The sequence below is a fragment of the Micrasema longulum genome, unplaced genomic scaffold, assembly GCF_059751315.1.
Source record: "Micrasema longulum isolate JH-2025_06_02 unplaced genomic scaffold, ASM5975131v1 h1tg000248l, whole genome shotgun sequence".
NCBI lineage: Eukaryota > Metazoa > Arthropoda > Insecta > Trichoptera > Brachycentridae > Micrasema > Micrasema longulum.
The window spans coordinates 2,022,924-2,044,337 of NW_028277453.1; the positions used below are offsets into that span (position 1 = coordinate 2,022,924).

The window sequence follows — 21,414 nt, forward strand, 5'->3', positions numbered from 1 at the left end:
CGTAAATAGCTCCAAGAGTGTTCAACGTCTTGGATGAACATATTAAGTTCTCCAAAACATTATGTTTATGATGACGATCCATAACTGGATTTCGTCGAGGGGAAGAGACCACTGCATACGATTGCTCCGGGAATATTTTTTTTGTATCGATGCTGTCTTCATTATTACCCTTATATGTTAATAAACTTAATAGTGATGCTTAATAATGTGTAAATATGCATTTTAACTATTGCTCATTAAATTATTTACGAATCTGTTTACTGAATTATTAAATTACATACTGTACCATATGAAAAGTATTATTATTTTATTTTTATTTTTACTATCAAAATTAATTTCTAAATAGAATTATAAAATTATTAAAGCAAAAAATAAAAATTTTAGATACATGATTTTAACTTTGCTACATCATTTATTATTAAGTAACTTATCTGTATTATATTTTTGACATGAATAAATTTTTATTTTTATGTATTTTGTATATTGATGTGATAAGATTTATAACTGAATTGATTTTAGTAGAGTCCTGACTTAAGACGGAATTTTCTAATAAGTCGGGACATGAAAATTAGTGTGCATCAAAATATACAAAAGTCATGTCAGTCTTACGCGTCAGATGCTAGTCCAAAAACAATGAAATATTGCTTATAACGTTGTTTAAAAAACTTTTAAACTCAGTATTTCACGTCCACCCTGTCAGGAATCGAACCCAAGACTTCAAGGATGATAGGCAAACGCACCAACTACTATTCAACGAGGTGGACTTATCTGCACCCGATTTCCTTTTTCAGGATGTTTACCTGAGATTAGCCATCTTTTTCATTCTGAATTGTATTCTTTATCCGCCCGGACACACAATATACAGAAACATACAGTGGTAAGCTAATACTAAATCGCGCCAATTCAAAACTTAAACATTTAAACGACAGAATAAAGAAATCAATTGCGTATGTAAATACTTAAAACAAACATATGCGTGTAGAAATGTATTTTAATTTTATTTTATTCAATTATTTAGAACATTACAGAAAAAAAAAACAAATCATTCTAAATAGGGTTAAAACACCAGTAGATGACCGCCCCCCAGTAAATGACCGTTGGTTAATAAAACATTATATAATAAGAATTGCTACATGTGTCTAATCAAAAAACTTTTAACACTAAAAACTATGACAAAAGCGGTAAAAGATAAGAAACAAAACTATCAGTTTTGAACTGTGCCTTGTCAAAGGGTAATAGTGCGTCTTCTTGTTATTGTTCTGAGATTGATAGTGTTTTTTTTTATAAGGAAAGGTGTGGTGAGTGTTTTATTTTATGCTATTTCTTATGCAAATCTTTGAATATAATATCCGTATTCTAATATGTTAGGGTGTTTTATAATGTTATAATGTAACAAAATCTAAGTATTATATAAATATAAGCTCAAAAAATATTATTAAGGATGACAATTGATTGCACTGGTGCATAAATTTTATTTTTACTCAGTAAAAACTTGACAGTGTTAATTTCGTTCAAGTGATGGTCTTTTGGTACAGCTCTTTAACTTTATCAATATTTTAACAAAATAAGATGAAAATTTTGACCATTACCAATGATTGACCGGGGTTAAATCTCTGTCGGTTATTCGTTGGTACTTCACCGGTCGTTTACTGAATCACAGATTACCAAATGAAATGAATTGCCACTAATGATTTTCTTAAATTCGTTTGCAGTATTATTTATTTTTTTAAGAATCGAACAGAAATGGAGAATAGTAAAAAAGTATGGAACGAAAAATATGACAAAAGGAGTTGCAGCAGATTTACGTACACTGATGAAGATCGCTGCTGAAGAGAGGGCCGCTTGAGTGCGAATAAACCCGTCAAAGTCTTTCAAATTCCGAAAAGAACCTCAATCAACAAGTTGAAGGGAAATGTTCCTATGATTCGTAAAATGTGATCCTCTTCAATGTTGACAGCTTCTAAGGAAATTGTCATAGAAAAATTGATATTAGGAAAGGCTAAATTAGGATTTTTTATGCACGCTGAAGAAGTAAAGGGTACCCATAGAATTAAGAATAGTCCAAAAGGAGCCTAGAATCATATCTGATTGTTCAGAATCATATTTGAATATATCAGACAGTGTCCAATAATTCCCTTACTATGCTCCACTTTCGCCGCGCGTATTCGTGAAGTCGCCGGGTAATGTTGCTTGATTGGGGAAAAAAATCATAACACAAATGTAAGGTAAAAAAAAAGTAATATGTTAATTTCTCTAAAGTTTTATCGTGCACGCGGAAACATTGATTTACACAACAGAGTAGATAAGTAAAGGGTCATTTAATAAGAGTCATTGAATTAATGAACTTTGAACTTAAAGTATTAAACAAATTTTATTTGACATAAAACTGATATTTTATATCATGTTAAATAATATTTTATGTTTTAAAGATAATGTCGTTCAAATGTCCCCCACGGCGTTGTTTAATCAATCTGAGGTCTAATTTTTATTAGTTCTTTTATTAGATCAGCAAAGTAGGGTAAAAGAAATCTACCCTGGCAACACTAACGAAATTTCCATTTGGTTTCTTCGACAATCTGACAGATGATAAAATAATTCAATTTTTAAGTTATGCATTTGTTATATACACATTCATTTGCAAATTACAGATGAAATGTGATTGCGTCCTGTTTCTTTAAGATCCTAGCAGTATTTCTAAACTTTAAAAGGACACAATACGGCATAGTTGAATTCAAATGAGGAGTTGCGTACTGAGTCACCTGTTTGATGTGCGTATTCGGTTTCTGGACTATTCTTAATTCTATGAGGGTACCGTTCAAAATGTAATAAATAAGACAAAACGTGCAAATCGTCGGACGGCGCATCCTGAAGAAGAAGAATTATTCAATTACGATGCATAAAGTAATGTTTTCTTCTTTTGGTTTGTTTTTTGTTTTGTTTTGTTTCGTTAAGTTTCGTTTCGTTTCGTTTCGTTTAGTTTTGTTTTGTTTTGAATGCATTGTAAATATTGTTGTACAATCCGGGCCTTCGTAGTCACGCAAAATGCAACAATGGCCACCTGTAGAGTCTACATAAGAATCGCTGCATTCTCGACGCGTTGTCAATCCTTTACCTTTAAACCTTAAAAGCTTTTCTTTACCGAGAGGTTGAGTATCATCGCCGATCAATAGAGCTGTCACTGGAATAATAGAAGAGAAATTATTTTTCGTTTCCTGTTGCCTGCAATTCAAATTTTATTTAGCGTCATACCATAATGCATGCGACTCGCCATGAATGCGAAAATGCCAAACTAGAGATGCGAATAATAACAGGTGAAGAAATCGAATAAAAAGTCAATAATTAAAAGATCGAATCTGTATTCTACAAATTGATAGCTGTGTTTTTTTTTTATTCAAAATAATTTTTATATCGTTTTTAAATCGCTACTCACGGTTTTTGAAAATTTTCGTTTTGAAAATCTCTGGTGGAATTTACTGCGAAAAAAAGGTTACGTTACATGTGAGTTTTTTGGAAACTTTTTTCACTCTGATTTTTTTCAAAAAACTCTTTGCAAATCATATTATAATAATTAAGAACTACGATTTTACTATGTCGACTGATAAGCATTTTTGCTCGTTTGTCCATAAATTCCCCAGGAAGTAGTAGCTTATGTATGTTATCCAGATGCAAACTCTGAATTGCTTGATAAGTTGGAACGATTGCAGAATGTTTGAATACGTTGTACCTTCGCAAATTCGACCAAATAACCAAATATCGCACGCAACTTTACTGGCTCAGTATCAGGCATAGAAGAAACATTCACATTCTATCACTTCTTCATAATATTTAAAATAATCCTACTTCCCCTGTTTATCTGAGAGAGCTCTTCGAACCTCTTCACAGCATGGGCTAACTCTTCGTTCTAGTAACGTGAGAACTATTTCAATACCCGTTCACCGCTCTATTTTTTTGCCCCCTCTTTCACAGAAGTAGCTGCTCGGTTGTGTAATAATCTACACAGTAATGTCAGAGACGCCTATTCTTTATTTACATTAAAATCACGTATGGAATGTCACTTCCTGAATATTTCAGTTTTACCTTTTTCCTCTCTCTTTCCTTCCCTCTCTACTCCCTCCTCTCTTCACAGTATTGTGTAGATATTTAGTCAATTTTTACTTCTTAAAAAATAAACGTTTTTATCAATATTTTGTTTTAAAAAGAAACTGTTAATAAACCAACAATATGTTCATATACCACTGATTTTCTCGAGTTGAACGGTTTGGGTAGGTAGGAAAAAATTACCTTAAGGCAATAATATTCCCGCCCTTATGGATATGTATGTAAACTGTATATGTAATAAGTAAAAAAAGCGTTCCTCAAAAGATTAACTAATGGTGATTAAAATAAAAATTCCAACTATTTTTTGTAGTTCTCCGGAATTTGTTACGTTCAATAACTGAATCCATAGTAAATAAACCAACAATGTTCAAAAATCAGATTTCACGAATTGAGAAAATATTTGTTTCAATTTATTGATCTCGTTATAAAGCTAATCTTTTCCTTCGTTTTTTGTACAAAGTAATTTAATAGTTTCTTCAGCATCTTCGTAAGTTATTTAACATTTTAGATCAAATTTGAATAAAATTTTAAATACGTAATTCTCAAAATCATATCATTGACGCCATGACAGTTCGGATCCGAAAACTCCTGCGAAAAATGCGTCAACGCGATATTTCGCGAAGGCAAATTAAGATAATAAATTAGGTATACCAATTGTTAACTCAGTAACGGATTTCGCCAACTCTTGTTCTCACCCCTGTCTGTCTGATCCAGGGAAATGGGATGCCAACCCGTAGTCCTGATATCCACCGTTCATACCCGGAGAGATGACAGTCCTAAACGGACTGTATTCTTAATTTAAACCTTTCCCTTACTGTCCCAAAATAAACCGCGCGTTACGGTGCTGTGTAGTCATTACACCTGCAAAAAATGAGAGATTTTAAATTGGAAAAATGTGATATTCATAAGCAATTGCTTAAATTATTTGTAGTTGAAGTCAAAAGTGAATTTTTTAACAATATAATTGCTAAAAATACAAAAAAAATCATAAACTCACGCTCGCAGTGCGGGCGAAACAACCACCCGTGGCAAAAGTCGGAAAACTTTGCTTTTCGAGCGTGTGACGCGTGAAATTATTTCTCTCGCTCCCAAATCTACCTGTACTATCGATATTGAGACGTAAATAGTGTGTTAGACAATAATATATTAGAATTACTATTTGACTACGTACGCAACATGCAACACATTGGTAAACTTTCTATTGTATTGGAATTTTTTTAGATTTTTGATAAAAAGCTTTTTCTGTTCCCATTCATTATTTAATTTTTAAAAAATTTAACTTGTTTGTAAATGCATAACGGAGGAATACCAAAAATCTCAACCCATAATTTACTATATTTATGGAGATAATAAAGTTAATAGATACATTGTGTGGAAAGGGAGAGTTAATCGATAGTAAAGGAGTCGTTTGTTGATTGATATTCGCAGCACTAATTTCTACCATTCGCCATTTTAATGACTATCCGAGGTGCAAATTGTGATTAATTGCCCGAGCGTGCCAAGACTGTTAAATTAGAAAGGTTAGGTCCAAGTAACTGATACTTTATCTAGGTTTTAAGTGCCCGTCAAAATGCTTGCTTGTATTGTTCAGTCTGCAAATGTTGGAAATTTCATTACTCGGTTATCTATTGATTTATTGAGCTGTAGGTAATATGTGCAATCTATTCTTACAGAAATCGAGTAGTGAGATCAAATGCTGACCTGTTTCCACCCATTCTTATCACTGTCGTATGTTTATAAGCGAATAACGCAAATAATGTCGTATATGTATAACTATGTAATACGACATTATTAACAATTATTATAACTATTCACTTTTTTTTTCAAATGTTCTTACTGTCTTTCATACTTCTCTCGTGTTATTGTAGAAATTTTCTAGTTGGCAACTAATCCTTTTTATTTTAAATAAATTAAATCATACTTTTTTACGTTGTTGTTTTTTTAAATAGTATTATTCTCTTTACTGTTTTCTTCTATTGCATACTTTTAGTATTATTTTTTAACTTAATTTAATTTGATGACTTTTTATTTCTTTTAATATTGCTTTTTGTTTGTTTATTACATTTTTTAATTGCATTCAGTACAGTTTTTTTTCCTCAGAAATATTCTTATGGATTTATTTTTGTACGACATAAATATAATTAATAAATCACTATGTACCTATATTAGCATGTAATATTATATAATATTGAAACTTAACTGTTCCTATAGAATTAAATTTAATTTTGTGTACCTTTAAATTATTTAACTGAATGTTTTCTATGTAAAAAATATGTTTTTTATAAACTTCTTAATTTAACATTCGTTTAGGTTTTATATATTGTTTAATGCTTAAAAGTAGTCTATAGTAGCGTAATTATATAATTTAAAAAAACCTTCATCTTTGAACGGACTGATACATAATGAATAGAGGTTAACCTAACCGGAGGACACAACAATTTAATTTAATATTAAGCTACATTTTGCATTATATTATTATTCATGAACTTTTAATGGCTCTTTAGACTGTATCCGTATTAAGCCGTAATAAGTAACTGAAAAAAAAAATGGTAAATTAGAAGAAACAGTAAGATAATAAATAAATAATTACAGAATAACGATATTAAGAATGACAGACAAAAAATAATATTAAATACTTAAAAAACGGATATTATGCAGAATTACAAACATAATCTAAAAAAAAGAATAGCGAATTAAGTCATATCAAGAATCATCACAATAATAACACACGCTTTCTTGGTAATAAAATATAATATTATATTATGAATACACAATAATCCAATCAAATAAACCAATAATAGTAATGTTTATAAGCCAGTCGATAAAGCTAAAGCAATCATTAAAAATAATAATAATGCCAATCAGAGTGGCATTTTTCCACGTGCGGTCATGTCTGATTACGGCGAAAGTCAACTACAAATTGAAATGCCATATAATACGCGCTTTAAAATAATATGCGCTTGTGGCGTGTAGATCTATTCAATTATAATATTATGTCATTGGCATCGATAATCTCTAAATCGAAAAAATAATAATAAAAAATATTTCCCGTACCGGGAATCGAACCCGAGCCTCCTGGGTGAAAGCCAGGTATCCTAGCCACTAGACCATACGGGACATGTATGGTTTTACAAAATTTATAAATATATACTAAAATTTTATTTTTACCAAAATGTAAAAATTAAATTATTCATTATCCATGACTGGTTTCCACGCAAGTGTTTTTTGTTATGAAGTTTTCTTATTCAGCTTCGTCATAAATTTATTGCTGTTATAATGAGTAGTCCCATCTATGGAAGCGTACCTGAAGCTCGATCAATTTTACAACGTACTTCTTTGATTATGTAGACCTCTGTAATCTTTTATATACTAGCGCCGCGCGTTGGTCGCTTTTAGAACTATTCATTTTAAAAAGAATAATTTCCAAAATATATTACAATCATAGAATATCTTAATTGTATGATTATAATAAATGCTACGTTTCCATTATATTTCCATTCATTTTTATTTTATTTATTAATAAATTTATTAGTAAATTCGTCCACTTTTTTTGGTTTAAGAAACTCATTAACATCATTTTTAAAAATGTGTAAGTATATTAATTTATAAGTGGGAACAATTAAATGACTTCTTTTTGTTCAGCCTTCGGTCCTTCGCTGCTGGATATAATAGGCTTCTTCCATTTCTTTCGGTCGGTTGCTGCTTACAGCCAATTTTACTGCCCACAGAAGCTATGTCGTCGGACCATCTTTTTTGAGGTCTTCCGACGCCTCTCCTATTCTCCCAAGGTCCTCCATCGTAAAATTTTAGGGGTCCATCTTGTGGGGTCTTGTTTAGTAACATGTCTTGCCCGTTATGACTTCAGTCTTGCTACACGATCCATGATATCCGCTATTCTGGTGTTTTCCTATTTTCCTCATTTCTTACTCTGTCTCTTAGGCTTGGACCAAGCATGGATCTTTCCATGGATCGCTGTGTGCATTTGAGCTTTTCTACATTTATTTTTGTAAAGCTAGGGTTTCCTAGGACAGCGGTGCCCGTATCTTAACGGCCGTAGTGAACGGTGATGCGGTGGACAGCCGTCGTAGTGGTGACTAGAGAGTGGTTTTATTTTTTAACGGTGTTATCAACACCATTTTTATAGGAAACCACTCTAGTCACCGTTACGACGGCTGTCAACCGCATTAATGTTCACTACGGCCGTTAAAATACGGGCACCGCTGTCCTAGGAAACCCGAGCTTAAGGGCCATGGTCTCTAATGCGTCTGTAGTCACTGGCAGTACTAATACATACTTACTTTTCTCATATTATAATAGGTACTTTCTGATATGTCTAATGATTTAAATCATTGATCCAGGCAAGAATCACCTTCAAATGTATCATTAATACATCGAAGGAGATAATTTTTTTTATTAGATCTAATTTTGAAAAAAAAAAGAAACAAATGAAACTAGAATGTCATGTTTAAATCAGGGAAAAATAAAATAAAATAATCTGTCATTTTGTAAAAATTTATAGTGCATTGAAATACTTCCTTTCCATCAAAATGTTTTTTTTTGTGAAACATTAAAAGTAATTGACAAAAAAAACAACATGTCACAAAAAACAGATGAACCAAGTAAAAATGAAACTAAAATCAAAAGTATACATAAAATAGAACCAAAATTAGATAAAAATAATGGTGCTTTTATGGGTCTTCAAATGAAATTGTATAAAATAATTGAAAGCAATTTATACGATACAGCAGAAAATCGAAAATCATATGTCAAAAGAGCTTACCAAATTCTTGGCAATACTTTTAAAAAAAGAGGGGGATCGACTTCTAAAGAATCACAAAACAACTATATTTTAAGGCTCAGGAAGCATTATTTAAGTCAAAGCATTTCTAAAATAAAGCCTTGGAATATAAACATTCCCGTAATTAAAGCATCTTCTAGGTACAAGATTATAAGAAAGGATGCAATCAATCATACGACTTTTAGTATTTCAAATAATAAATGCAGAAGATACGAAGAAAATACAAAGATTCCAAACCAATACAAGCATGCGATGTTCAAACAAAATATTAAACACAATATAAAAAGCATATCAAGTGTTGCACAGAGAAAAAAAACATTTCCGACTTTAATAAAGACTAAAAACCTTAACGTGCAAAAACGGCAAGGAGATTTAACAAAGATTGGTAGTATGAAAAAACAAACTTTCTCAAAGCTTTCCTCCAAAAATTACTTTTTCACTTGTTTAAAAACATCTAAAAAAGAAGAAATCAAAATTCCTGATTGTTTGAGAAAAAAAAAAGAAGAAAAATCTTCAGGAAGTTTAGAAACGATAGGTTTAGAAAACAAAAACGAAGAAAAAATACCTCCCGTTTTTAAGATGGATGGCTTTGAAAATAATAAAGGAGTAAAAATTGCTGATAGCTTGAAAAAAATAGAGGATTTGGAAAACAAAAATGAAGAAAAAAAGGCTGATTGTTTAAAAAATATAGAAGATTTAGAAAACAAAAATGGAGAAAAAATTTCAGATAGTTTAAGATATAGAGTAATTTATGAAAACAAAGAAGATGAAAAAATTACTCAATGTTTTAAAAAGATAGACGGTTTGGAAAATCTCATAACAAGGAATGAAGAATTATATTCATCTATAAATGAAATATTGAGTAGGATAAATAACATTTATAATTCAATAAATCCACACAACTTGCAAGGTGAGAACATAATCTTAGACCACGATACAACTGTTAAATTAAGTTTCGATATTATCGGTGATTCTGGATTGACAATTTCTGAATTAGAATCCCATCAAGATAATAAATATATGGACAGCGGTGATGAGAGTAGTAATGAGATTCAAAATCATGATATAAATCAAAATATCAATAATATATCTGATTCCAATTCATCCCTGGATGAAGACTCGATTGTTAAATCACAAACAGAAAACATCTTGCAAGATGAACAGAAATCTATTGAAGTCGGTAAAAAACATGCAAAATTTGCTTCCAAAGTTATGTTTTTCAACGAGGAATTCGTAGAACACATTCCTTTACCAACCATAAATCACGAGTTTTCTACAAAACGACCCGAAGTTATAGGATTAAAAAGATTTATGAATAATAATCCACATTTCAGTAATCAAAACTATCCCACAACTGAAATATACTTGTCTAAATCAAACGAGATTTATATTGAAAATTATGAAAAATTAGATGATGAATTAAAAGATAAACAGAGTACTGAGAATCTTAATTTAATTCCAGACAAGAGTAATTGAATGTTAAACGTATGTGAAAGTTTATGTAGGGACCTACATAAAAATAATATCCAAACTTTTATACAGATAATTACAATACATATTATAATAAATTTGATATTTTAAAAGTACTGTTTTATTTCATTACGTTTTTCTTCTACTTATATCAAATGATAAATATAATAATTCATTTAAATTGGTGAGTTATGTTGATGAGGAGTCTAATGTTTCAAAATAACTTTAAAAAACATACTGATGACTGTATCCTTTGACTATGCTCGTGACTTGGCATTTTATGTATTTTAACTTATTTATTAAAACTTAATTTTGAAATAAAATGTAAACAATGCATAACCGAATTCAAATAAAACCATTTATTTCAAGTATATCTTTTAATATCAATACTTATAAAAATACAGTTTGTACAAAATCAGTAGAAAATATTTATCTTTCATAACAAAAACATACAAAAACACTTATAAAAAAATCATCCATACTGCCGTGATTTAAAACCCTAATATTGAACACAAAACATCATTTCTTTAAGGTCTGAAATAAACACAGACATCAAGGTATATATTTTATATTAATCATATTTTATCCATTTTTTAGACTGTTTTTAAATGATTTTATGTGCATAATACAATTAGTATTTTTAAAAATTCAAATCATCACCCTCATTATAAATATTTATAATTGCAACCACAAGCAAAAATCTGATACAAATAACATGTTTTTTTTATGTTAATAAAATATAATTGAGACCTCGTTAAACATCAACTGTCAATTTTTTATGTCCTACGCGTGGTCCTAATTTGCTGTTACTCATGACAAGGGTGACGATTGGTAATTTATTTGATCTGCATTAATATATATATACTTGAAACATACATGTTGATATAAGAAACTTGTCGAAAATTCTGGTGACTGCTTAGATTTCTTTCTTTTGCTTAGGACAACTATATTTTTTTATGACAACATTAGACACTAAATGTTCAGTAATGCAGTAAGGTGAATAATAATTATAGTGCGTGGAATTGGGTTTACTTATTAGTATAACAAATAGCGTAAACTCGAAACAAGGTCGTTATTTTTACTGACAATATTTTTTTATCATAATTGTTGCGAAATACTTTTGCATAAAAAATATATATGTTTTAAAGATATTAATAAAGTTAAACTACTTTTTTCATTGGGACTTATTAAACCCATTTAAGAGCATGTTCATTTCTTAGCTTTTTTTAAATCATCACTTTACTTCTGACAGAAAAGTATATTTTGCTATAAGATCGAAAATGCGATGCAATAGTCAACAGGGATTTTCATAATAAAATATACATACTATTATTTGCTTATATACTGAACATATTCACTATTTACATTTATTCAAGATAAGGCAAACTATTGGAATAATATCAGTCAATTCTGGATGGAGATTCAGTAGCATTTCAGTTAAACTTAGTAAAAACATTAGATCAAAAGAATCTTATTAACTATTAACAATATTGTGCTTCATAAATCTGTGGGGGGAAGGCAAACAAAGATGAGTCCAGAATCATTATACAAAGAAAAAACATCTCAATATTTAAATTGTTAAATAAAGATATTCGAAAATAAGTTTATAGAATAATCTCTTATCCTTATGCATATTATTATATTTAGAGTTTATAGTACAAACTCAAATATTTTGAATTGCTGACTCATCCATCCCTTTTATCCTATCCCTCAAAGAATTTTATTTCAAATTTAAAAACATATTTATTACATTAAAAACTATTCGCAAACTAATCTAGATTTATTGGTAGCATTTTGTCACGCAAAAACAAAAATTGAACTTGGTTATTTATTTTGCTTTAAATCACTTGTGATGAAATTGTAGTAAATTGGAAAATCACATTAGTGCTTTTTAAGAATATTTTGCCTCTACGACCGAGTGATGTGTATTTAACAATATGTATTAAAAAATTCAAAATCTGACAAAAAAGATACCACGTTTAAATCATAATTTTAATTGAAATAACCGCAAAATTAAGTCACAGAAACTTCAATACACATTTATTATTAAAAGATCTTGCAAACAGAGATTCTTATACAATTCTAGGTGGTAACTAAGATTTGGAGTTAGGATATTATGTATTTACATGAAAATGGAATGTTTATTTGTGCATTTTTGCAATATTTTAGAAACATTTGTATCTAAGTGTTGACGTGATTCATTTTACTTACAAAACTAATATTTTACAACTAGTTTTAACAAAATATTAAAGGTAAGTCTGTCGAAAAAATGACAATTGACTTGTTAGCTTATAAGGCAATTTGTGATCATAGGCATTTTTTTTCTAAATATCTAGGTGTGTTTTAACTTTGAAATCTAATGGTAAATGGTACAGCTTAACTTGAATAGTTTGAGACAGACAGAACTAGAAAGATATCGTAAAAATACTAATATTAAGTTACAAGAACAGAAGAATATAAATTAATCCAAAGGGTATTTCAGAAATTCCAATCTTCTGTACAATGTACCATAATTGTAACAGAGCAACAAAAAGCTATCAGACCACCATAAATAATTTCCATCTAAGACTGAGGTTTCTAAACAACCATCCATCAACCCGGCCCGCCAGTTAATTTTTATTTAATTGTAAAATTTGATCTGTACAATTCAATAAAAATCACTCAGCAGAACTTTTCCAGAATATGTTATAACTCTGCTGATGGCACTGTATACATTGACTGTATTAATACTTCATAAGGACCAACAGAAATTGCGAAAGGAGCGGAGACCACCACCCACCCTGTGCCAGAGATTAAATCACCGGTTAGTCTCGGATCAAAAAAATGCACGTAATTTTTAACAACTGGTATGATGAGCTAGTTAGATCATGGCCCTTGGAGTGGAAGAGTCAGCGTGGCTCTTGGGCTGAAAAGTTTGGAGACCCCTGATCTAGGACAATGAAAATCTCCAGAAAAGAGCCTAAACTTTTAGTAACATATATATATATTTATTGAGGATCAAGGTCTCAGCAACTGTGCCTTTTTATTCCATGCTACTTAATTACCATATTTTGCGGACGATAAGACACATCTGACCATAAGACACACCCCAAAATTTATCTATCAATTTTAGAAGAAAAAAAATTGGGCGATAAGACGCATCAGGCCATAAGACGAACCTTAATTTTTGGTTAAATTTTCAAATCTTATGGTCTGAAAAATACGGTATTTTTAACAAGTAAAAAAAAAAAGGCGGGATTATGTTAATAACAAACAATAATAAATGTGTGTATGCTGATGTTATAAATAATAAAATGCACATTTATAATTAGGTACGAACATATTTTTATCAATTAACTGATTAAACAATAACAATGTAAAATTTGTCAAAAAAAACTTTAGGACGGATTAATCATATTAAATAATAAATAAAATAATATATCATGTTGAATGATAATAAAAAACACATGAGTTGATCGGGAAGTGAAACTTCCTGATGTATAAAAATGTAAAAAGTACAATTCAGCTTGTTTGGAATTTATTGATTCCTGAAGTAAACGAGGTTATAATAATGTTATCAAAATAACTAGGTAAACGTAGTACAAAATGAGATTGTTGATATTCCATCAACTGTTTATGCCTTGTGTGACATTTTGTATAAAATTAAATACAAAAAATTTACGTCACATCCGCATTGGAACAAAACTACAATTTAATTCATTGTCAGCTGATTGGTGTTAAATTTGCCGACCAATAATTTAAATTGTCCAAAAAATCTTAATGTAAACAATACAATGAATGGATATATCCAGATCAGCCTTATGTTATATGGATTCCTCAAAAGTAATGTTACTGGGTTATTCATGGCCACAGCAGCTCAATGTTCGGTGACTGCATCTCTTCAATAATTTGGTATTGCGAATACACACAAAGCCAGCAATACAACTGTTAAAGAAAAAAACAAATAGGTAAAATATTTTTTTTTGTATCACAAAAAGGATGATTTAAGCCGCCATTAAGGAAAAATATAATAAAAATACAATAAAAGAAATTGTTTGCGTAAAAATTAAGAGAACCAAGGACTGAAAATAACTCTATTCTATGTCAGGATATTTCCGACGCGGCGGATAATTTCAGGATGAAGGGTGGAGATGAGTGATGATACTTAAACAGGATGGGGATATTTTTTCAGAGAGGAGTACAAACTATATTAATTTATCTCTTACTAGGCAACCGAAAAATATGTGGTCTGGAGTCTCGAGGTCCAGACCACATCCACACCGTGGAATTCCCACCACACGAATTTTGAAAATATGTCTATTTGTACTACCGATTCGTAACCTACTAATGCTTTGACATTTACATAAATTTGCTCACAACTCTTAAGATCAATTGAACGCAGTTATGCAGAAAGCAGCCAGTCCACAATTTCGAAAAAAAATATATATTGGTGTCATCAGGTGCAGTAAGGTCAATTCTATGTTCTGCTAAAAACAACCAGACCCCTTTCGTACAAAAAACTGTAATAATCACCTTTTAAAAATAGTGTCGATCACTAAAACAGCATTTCTCAATTTGCAGAAAATACCCACAACACTAGAAAATTCTTATGGTACTTTAAAAATCATTAAAACTGGTCAAATACATACTTAGATTAGTGTTTGTAATATTAAAAAAAAACTCATGTTTATCATTGTTTGTCAAAGTCAAAAACATTCCAACTCTTGTGTAGATTTCGTTATTCACTATTTTCATAAACGTACTATTATCTCGATTTCACTTTTCTATGGCTGGCTGCTTTCTGCATAACTACGTTAAATTAAGACAATTTCAGCTTAGTGAATTGCTATTTTCTATTTATTTTATTGTGTAAACTATTGAGCTATTAAAAATGACATGAACAATATAAAAAAATATTTGTCTTTTTGTTGTGTCCCTCTTTGTTTTGTCCTAGTAACTATTTTTTTGTAAATATTGTACCATAAAAGAAACAAAACTACAAAAAAACCTTAAAACAAAATTTGCAGTTTGCATTATTTGGTTATGAGCTCAACTCTTTAAAAATATTTAGCAATTCATATTTTTTGTAACTGAATTTCAAAGTAAAAGTTCAAATATTATTTTGCTAATACTTACATTATACGCCATCCAAATCCAATTGACTAGTGCTGCATAAACTGAATCCAGCTAAATATAAAAAAATATTTCAGGTTAAATAAATGTAATTCAAAAATGTTTTCTTTTAAAGCTCAAATGAGGACCCTAGTATCAAAGTCGGACAGTCGCCATTTTTTCAAAATCGTTTTTTTTATTTCTTATGATAGAAAAAACGCTATTCTTAACAGACTAAATATACATATCAAAAACGGTCATTTGGAGTAGAAATTTGGGCATTGAATATGTACCTATTATCAAAAATGGACATTTACTCTCCATATTTGCATAAAAAATGGACATTCCATTTGAAACTTGTGCTGGAGTTTGCCAGGGATGTATCTTGTCACCTTTACTATTCAATATTTATACAGAAAATATAATGAGAATAGTATTGCAGACCTGGAACAAGGGCATATCTATCAATGGAAGACGAATATCGAATTTAAGATACGCTGATGACACTACTCTCCTTGCCAATAAAGAAGAAGACATAAGCGAACTTCTCTCTTTACTAGAAAATACTACCTGTAATAATGGCCTTAAAATCAACAGGGATATGAACAAAATGATGATAATTGACCAAAGAAATGAGAATAGACTGCAAAAAGATATATTTATCTGGACACAGATTTAATAATGTAATTAAACATTTATAATATTGGTTTCTTATATATTCGAAACAGAAAATTATCTATACTAAGAAAATGGCTACTGTTCCACTTTGATATTAAGTTCCTTAAATAAATGTGTTCCTTTTTCTTCTATATATGCATAGTAGTTTGATATAAAAAATATTTTAGCTATTGAAATAAGATACAAACTTATCTACTATATCTGCCTTTATATTATTAAGGTTTATATAAAATAATGGATAATAGAAATAAAAGACGAGTAATACTGAATAACCAGTAGCCAGTTTCATCATTTTTGCGTCATTTTCGCAAAAAACCTGATGTAGAATTATTTAATAAACAGTTATTTTATTGCCCATAGCTGTATCTATTGTAATAAATCGACTAATTATTTTTTAATGCTTTTCAGACATCCTAATTGACAGTCAATAGGTTCCACCGGGATGAGATAGTCAAGAACTTGAGTCACAACAAAATAGAATGTTAGAAGGCTCATTAAAATAACATGATATAAACTCTTATATTTGCCCAGCAACACTTAATAAAAAGGTCCTTCAGACAAACGTAATAAAATTCAATTACTTTTGAAACATTATTTACAATCATACTTACTATCTATTATGGTTCAACATACTCATTTAGCACTACTGACATTACAACAATAACCAATAAACAAAAAATTAATTTGTTTTTAAACATACTCATTTAGTACTACTGACATTTATTTTTTTTTAAATTTATTTTTGCACCACAACAGGCCAGGAGGCCCAATTACAGTGGTGAATTACATCACAGAACACCCAGGCTTGAGAAAAATCACATTTTTTATTTTTTTGTGTTCTCACCGGGAATCGAACCCGGAACCTTTCGTGTGTGAGTCAAGCGTCTTGACCACTACACCACGGAGGCCACAACAATAACCAATAAACAAAAAATTAATCTGTTTATAAATATTAAAAATTCTATTTATTTACACTAACGTATACAACTTACATAATGTGCTTATGTGTATGTACATCATAATATGTATGTAAGATTTATAAAATTAATATGAATCTTATATTTTATTACTTTTTAACTGTATTATACAATTTATACAAATTGGGTACGGCCATTAATAAATAAATAAATAATTTAGAATTTTCCGGCCTTACTGTTTCCGTATTTATTTTGTACGTTGAATTTTATAACCAGTTTTGAAGATTTTACTGAATTAGTGGATTTAAGTATTACTCGTCTTTTATTTATATAATTGAACTTCCACCTAAAATTTTCACTAGAATGTTTTGATATTACGGAAATTAGAACTCACATAAATGTAATATCCTCCAAGAAGCCACAATCCAAATACCAGTTGGAACAGAATTATAATAGCCATCAAGGCTAGCCAAGGGATCATCATGCCTCTGTTCATTTTGTTGATACCCATTACCTACAAATTATAAATAAATGAACAAACAAAACTAGCATATTAAATGCATTATATTCTTAAGGAGTTTTAAGACATACTAATAGGAGACATATTAACTGATAATGTACAAATATTCTCAAAAAAGACTATGAACTCCTGTTATTCAATTTTCCCCATTTTTAATTTTCCATAGTATTTTTTTTGAAAGATGACTCGTTGAAATAAAATTAAAATAAATTAGACAAAATTACGCAGGATTGGGTGTTTATATATACATTTGGGCCCGTATTACAATGGAAAGCTAACATTTATCTTCAATTCTACCTAAAAAGTCAAATTAAGTTTTAGTCATGAAATTTAAGTCGTTTTGTTCGTTTTTACCCTGAAAAAAAAAATTAAGAACCATGATTTTTTTTATATTGATATTTTTTTATCATTAGCGTAAAAATTCACTCTAAATATCTAATACATTTCCAAAGTTATTTCTGATTTGTGCACCCATGGATACCCACACAAATTATATCAACCCTCACGTTTTACGCTGTAACGCAATCTGAAACGTCAGAATAGAGTATAAACGATATACGGCACAACAATACGGAAAAATTCATATTGCATCCGAACGGTGATGAAATTTTAGCAAATTAAGCTAGGTTATTTATTTGAATTAGACTTACCAAGAGGATGCATGATCCAAATAAGCAAACGAGGTAGAAAATGAAGAAACCTCCGACAATTTGCATAGCTGGAAAATAATTCAAACACATCAAATAAACTAAATTTATTCATCGGTAAATCTATGGTGAAAATTGTCACGGCAAAGTTTATTTTTTTAAGTCCTAATAGTCATAAAAAAAACTTAATTTAACACATTCGCGGTTAATCCAAAAGACATTGGTAGTGAAAAGACCGCTATAGCCTACCTAAAACTTAAGTAATTATATGATAGGAGATATTGTGTCTATAAAAAACAATCGGCAAAAGGGTCCCAGTAAGTTAGTCGAATTGGAGATGAAATATTCTAAAATATAAAACAATTATGATATAAGTGGGTCCTATGAGAGAAAAAAGGGTCCACGAAAGTGTTAACCATTAGAAATCATGAATTTTAAAATACAAAATTAAAGTGAATGCAACTAAGTCGGAGAGTAATTAAAATTATCAAATAGTTATGAAATTAAAACTAATTATTTTATTATTTCATTAGTTTTGTTACATTTAAACAATAAAAATATCACTTATCGATTTGCCATGCAAATTTAAACCTCTTTAAATATACAAATTTAATGAAAATGAAATAATGAATTAGCAGTGATTGCTGACATACTAGTTTCAGGTACCGAATGTGGTATGTAGGTTGTGGAGTACATAAGTGTCTGGTGTGAGTTTGAGGAATGGTCGAAGAAGACGCCATGTTGCTCCAGGTTTCGACAGGAATAGAACCCGATGGGATGTACAGTTGATAATATACACATCTAATCCAAAGTCATACTAGCAATTCCACTCGGTGATTAGAAATCAACACATATCCAAACAGGATGGAGAGATGCCTTTCGATGAGCGCGTTTTGAAATAATATGAATTGCTAAAAAATTAAGAATGCAAATGGAAACACAAGATAAAATAAAACTAGCTTAAGTCCATTCAGTGATAAGGAACCATATAATTAAGCTGACCAGACGGTGAGACATGAAGGATGATATTTGCACCGTAAAATATATTGACCAAAGACTCGTATTAATATGTATGAGTTTAGATCTTAGAATAAATTTGAGGTTACCATTCTTAAACATCTCAATAAGCATTACATCATAATCATCATCATTCCTCTTTCCGCACCCAGCAGTGCATAGGGTGCTGCATTTGTAAACCAAATACCAGCTACACGATGGTAAGGTAATCAGTATTACGCTTCAGTGGCCAGTGAACAATAAAATAATGCAATTTAAACAACCTTTAAAATCAATATTTAACAACCACCCTGCCAGGAATCGAACCCAGGACCTCAAGAATGGTAAGCGAACGCGTCAACCACTTCGCAATGAGGCGGACTCCACTCGATGTCCTTATTCAAGATTGAGAACAGCCATCGAGTCACAATCACTCATCCAGGGTTCACGTTCTATTTCTGTGCCCGGCCAAAAAACAGGCACACATTAAGGGATTATAATTTATTATGCGATGGCCGCTCTTTAAGATTAAGATTGGTAATGTTAATGAAATGAACTGTATAGCAAAATGATAGCTTTTGATGTTGAAATTGGATAATTTAAGGGACTCGAGTAGTAGAATACCAGGATTGCTTCGGAATTTCCAAACATAATAAAAGTCTCCTCTTGCTATTCTAGGTACAGGCGCTTTTTCTACAATTTTCCTGGGACGATTGATATTTATAGATAACAAGAGGACACGCTGAGAGTAAAAAGACGAAACAACGAAACATCAAAGAAACAAATTGATATTTTAAAGATACAGATTAAGCCAGTATTTAGTTTTTATTTACTGGGACTAGAGTACAAACATGTTATATGAAGAAATAATGAGCATTTATCACAAATTGTGATAAAATCCATTCATTAGATTTAATTGACAGTACTTTAGTATTTACAAAATGTTAAAATTATTCCTTTTCAGGGAATAACCTTTGTTTTAAACCAGTTGATACATGATCAGTAAGAATCATGCTTCCCACCCATTTAAATGACTCACAATGGTCATTTGATTGTCTTTCATGGTTACGAGAATTTGGTATGAATTACAGTTAGAAATCAAACTGATTAGAATCAATTAAACAAGTTTGTGGTTTGAAATGATGACGGAGTAACTTACATCCACGAATGTCTGCTTCGAATAAAGGACTGTAAAGCTGGGTAGAGTCGCCTCCTCTTAGCATGTAGCAAATTAGTGTAATCAAAACAATACACATCGCCCCTACATACACGGAAACTGCTTTGCTTCCGACTTTTACACTGTCTGACCAGATGCACGGAGACCAACAAGATTCCAAAACAGGCATTTTGAGGTTTTATAAGACTGCAACAAAGTAAAAACACCTTTAGAGAGAAAATTGAATTATCGCACCTGAGAAATTCCAATACAGGTGAAATCACCTGAAAGAATTTAGGTTGATAGTATGGTATAGCAGTCCGCAATAATGACAATTGCCAGGCATGAATTAAATCGTGTAACGTTGTGTACATTGATTACTTACATGTATTTAAAAACAAATTTGTTATTATCCTAACAGAAAGGCACACCCACTTTTACAAACTCGCAGCTCACTCGGCAATCCCATATAAAATAAATAACCAATTGCAGAACAAGAAACGTCTCAAAATCCCAACCCACGAGTCGTCATCACAACCGTTACCAACGTGACAAACGAAAACATCAATGAAAATAACGTTATATGATTGCTAAATTGTGCAATGGTATACCAAAATTTCTTCTAATTGTATTTTTATTTTATTATTTAAAGTAATGTTTCATTCATCTTCTTCGTGTATTCTATTTGTGGAGGTTATTTCTAAAAGATTAACGGATTATTTTCATATTGCGCGATGTTCATTATCATGCCACACCCAACTAACTTCACAGGTAAACAATGCGAGAAACGTGAAACTAACCGCTTGGCGCGTTTTCTGGTTCATACTAGAAATTGAGTAAGTAGGTGTCTAAGCTAAGCAGGCCAAGAGTAGGTACTTTTTTCTAAAAACCATGTGAATTTAATTAGAATTGTTTTATTAATAGCATTTTGTACAGATATTCAGTAGATTCAGTTTCTTTTTACTGGAATTCATAAACGATCATTCCGTACATTTGATACAGTGAATGTCCTCGCTTTCGTGCATTTTCAAAATACCTACTTA

General features: G+C 30.5%; 1 protein-coding gene and 1 non-coding gene across 2 annotated transcripts; both read right to left on the minus strand.

Annotated features, from left to right (window-relative positions):
* Positions 1 to 7,143: 7,143 nt before the first annotated feature.
* Positions 7,144 to 7,215, minus strand: TRNAE-UUC (transfer RNA glutamic acid (anticodon UUC)). Its single transcript has one exon. It is a non-coding gene; the product is annotated as a tRNA-Glu (tRNA).
* Positions 7,216 to 10,724: 3,509 nt separating this feature from the next.
* On the minus strand, positions 10,725 to 20,916 carry pasi1 (septate junction component pasiflora 1). Its single transcript, XM_088223716.1, has 6 exons — positions 20,757 to 20,916; positions 20,375 to 20,578; positions 18,223 to 18,290; positions 17,447 to 17,566; positions 15,482 to 15,532; positions 10,725 to 14,290 (listed from the first exon to the last, which is right to left on the minus strand). Exons 2-6 carry the CDS (start codon positions 20,559 to 20,561, stop codon positions 14,207 to 14,209), a joined length of 510 nt encoding a protein of 169 aa, XP_088079842.1. The 5' UTR covers positions 20,562 to 20,578; positions 20,757 to 20,916; the 3' UTR covers positions 10,725 to 14,206.
* Positions 20,917 to 21,414: the final 498 nt, after the last annotated feature.

Bases quoted from the DNA above. Each gene is read 5' to 3' on its own strand.
- pasi1 (XM_088223716.1), bottom strand. From the start codon at position 20,561: ATGCCTGTTTTGGAATCTTGTTGGTCTCCGTGCATCTGGTCAGACAGT. The intron at 18,291-20,374 runs GTAAGTTACTCC...ATTATTTTCCAG, and splicing joins CGAAGCAGACATTCGTGGAT to CTATGCAAATTGTCGGAGGT. The intron at 17,567-18,222 runs GTAAGTCTAATT...TATAATTTGTAG, and splicing joins TTGGATCATGCATCCTCTTG to GTAATGGGTATCAACAAAAT.